At 37.8% G+C, this 1,025-nt stretch overlaps 1 protein-coding gene across 1 annotated transcript in view; it reads right to left on the minus strand.

Annotated features, from left to right (window-relative positions):
* Positions 1-475: 475 nt before the first annotated feature.
* Positions 476-1,025, minus strand: part of LOC104625462 (oxysterol-binding protein-related protein 1-like) — a gene marked incomplete at its 3' end in the record, with an annotated part of 23,143 nt that continues 22,593 nt past the window's right edge. The window contains exon 14 of the mRNA XM_010293089.1: positions 476-582. Within this exon, the coding sequence (XP_010291391.1) occupies positions 476-582 (107 nt within the window). The remainder of the gene's footprint in view (positions 583-1,025) is intronic.

The raw sequence follows: 1,025 nt of genomic DNA on the forward strand, positions 1-1,025 counted from the left end.
GAAGCATTTGCATTATGTTTAACACCATACAAGCTATTTGTCACCAGGGAAACCAGAAGTTCAATAGAGAGCATTCGCACACCCACTAAGCACATGGTCTGAAAAATAAATTCAGAAGCAATATTGTTACCCAGTACAAAAAAAGATTAATTTTCCTTAGTATTTTAACCCTCAAATCAAAGCAACTGCTTTATTGAGTTCAAGCATTCAGTTTGTACTTTACAAGCAGTAGTTTGTAAGCAAAATCTGGGTCTCTTCTGAACACTCAAATGCTAAGATAGCCTTTTGTAAGGGAACTTATCTATGCTTTCTCTAGAAGCATGAGTTTTCATCACATTCAGCATGCAAAAGGACAGCTTACCAACAATGAAGTTCTATGGGTTTGTATATTTGTTTTTGTGACAGGTAAGCAGGGAACTAGCAAAAAATATTAAGATATTTGACCCTTTACAGGCCCATGCAGCACAATACATACCCCTTCTTGCTTTGTGAATAGGTTGAGGCAGTCAGCCAGGGCTTCACATGTTTCCTGGGATACTTCAGAGACCACATCAACTTTTTGCAGGAAGGGAGAAGATACTTCTAAAAGCACAAAAGATTAGTAGCATTAGGGGAACATTGTAAACTACAGGATTCTTTTCATTATGTTTTTCCTTAAGTAATACATTTCCTTTAACTAATAACATTTGTATTCTACAGGAAGGCTGGTGCACTGCAAGATCTGTGTGAGTAAAGGGCAAAAGTAGTACTGAAGGAATGTTAGTTCTTTCTTTTGCATCCTTTCCCTAGTACTGGTATAAATGGCACATGAATGGATAGAGTTTCTCTTTCAGCATGGCTTAGAAAACAGAGGTAGTAAGCTATGGCAGCAAGACACTAGAGAAGTGACTAGCAAAAATCTCCTTTTAACCACTTTCCAGATTTAAAAGCCTCAGAGTTTCCAGGTAACAGAATTCAAATACAAAAGATACTGCACTGGTTTAACAGAAGTTAAACTGAGAAGTGTAGCTTCTCTCCCTGCCCCC

Source organism: Phaethon lepturus, unplaced genomic scaffold (genome assembly GCF_000687285.1).
Source record: "Phaethon lepturus isolate BGI_N335 unplaced genomic scaffold, ASM68728v1 scaffold19918, whole genome shotgun sequence".
In the NCBI taxonomy this organism is placed as follows: Eukaryota; Metazoa; Chordata; class Aves; order Phaethontiformes; family Phaethontidae; genus Phaethon; species Phaethon lepturus.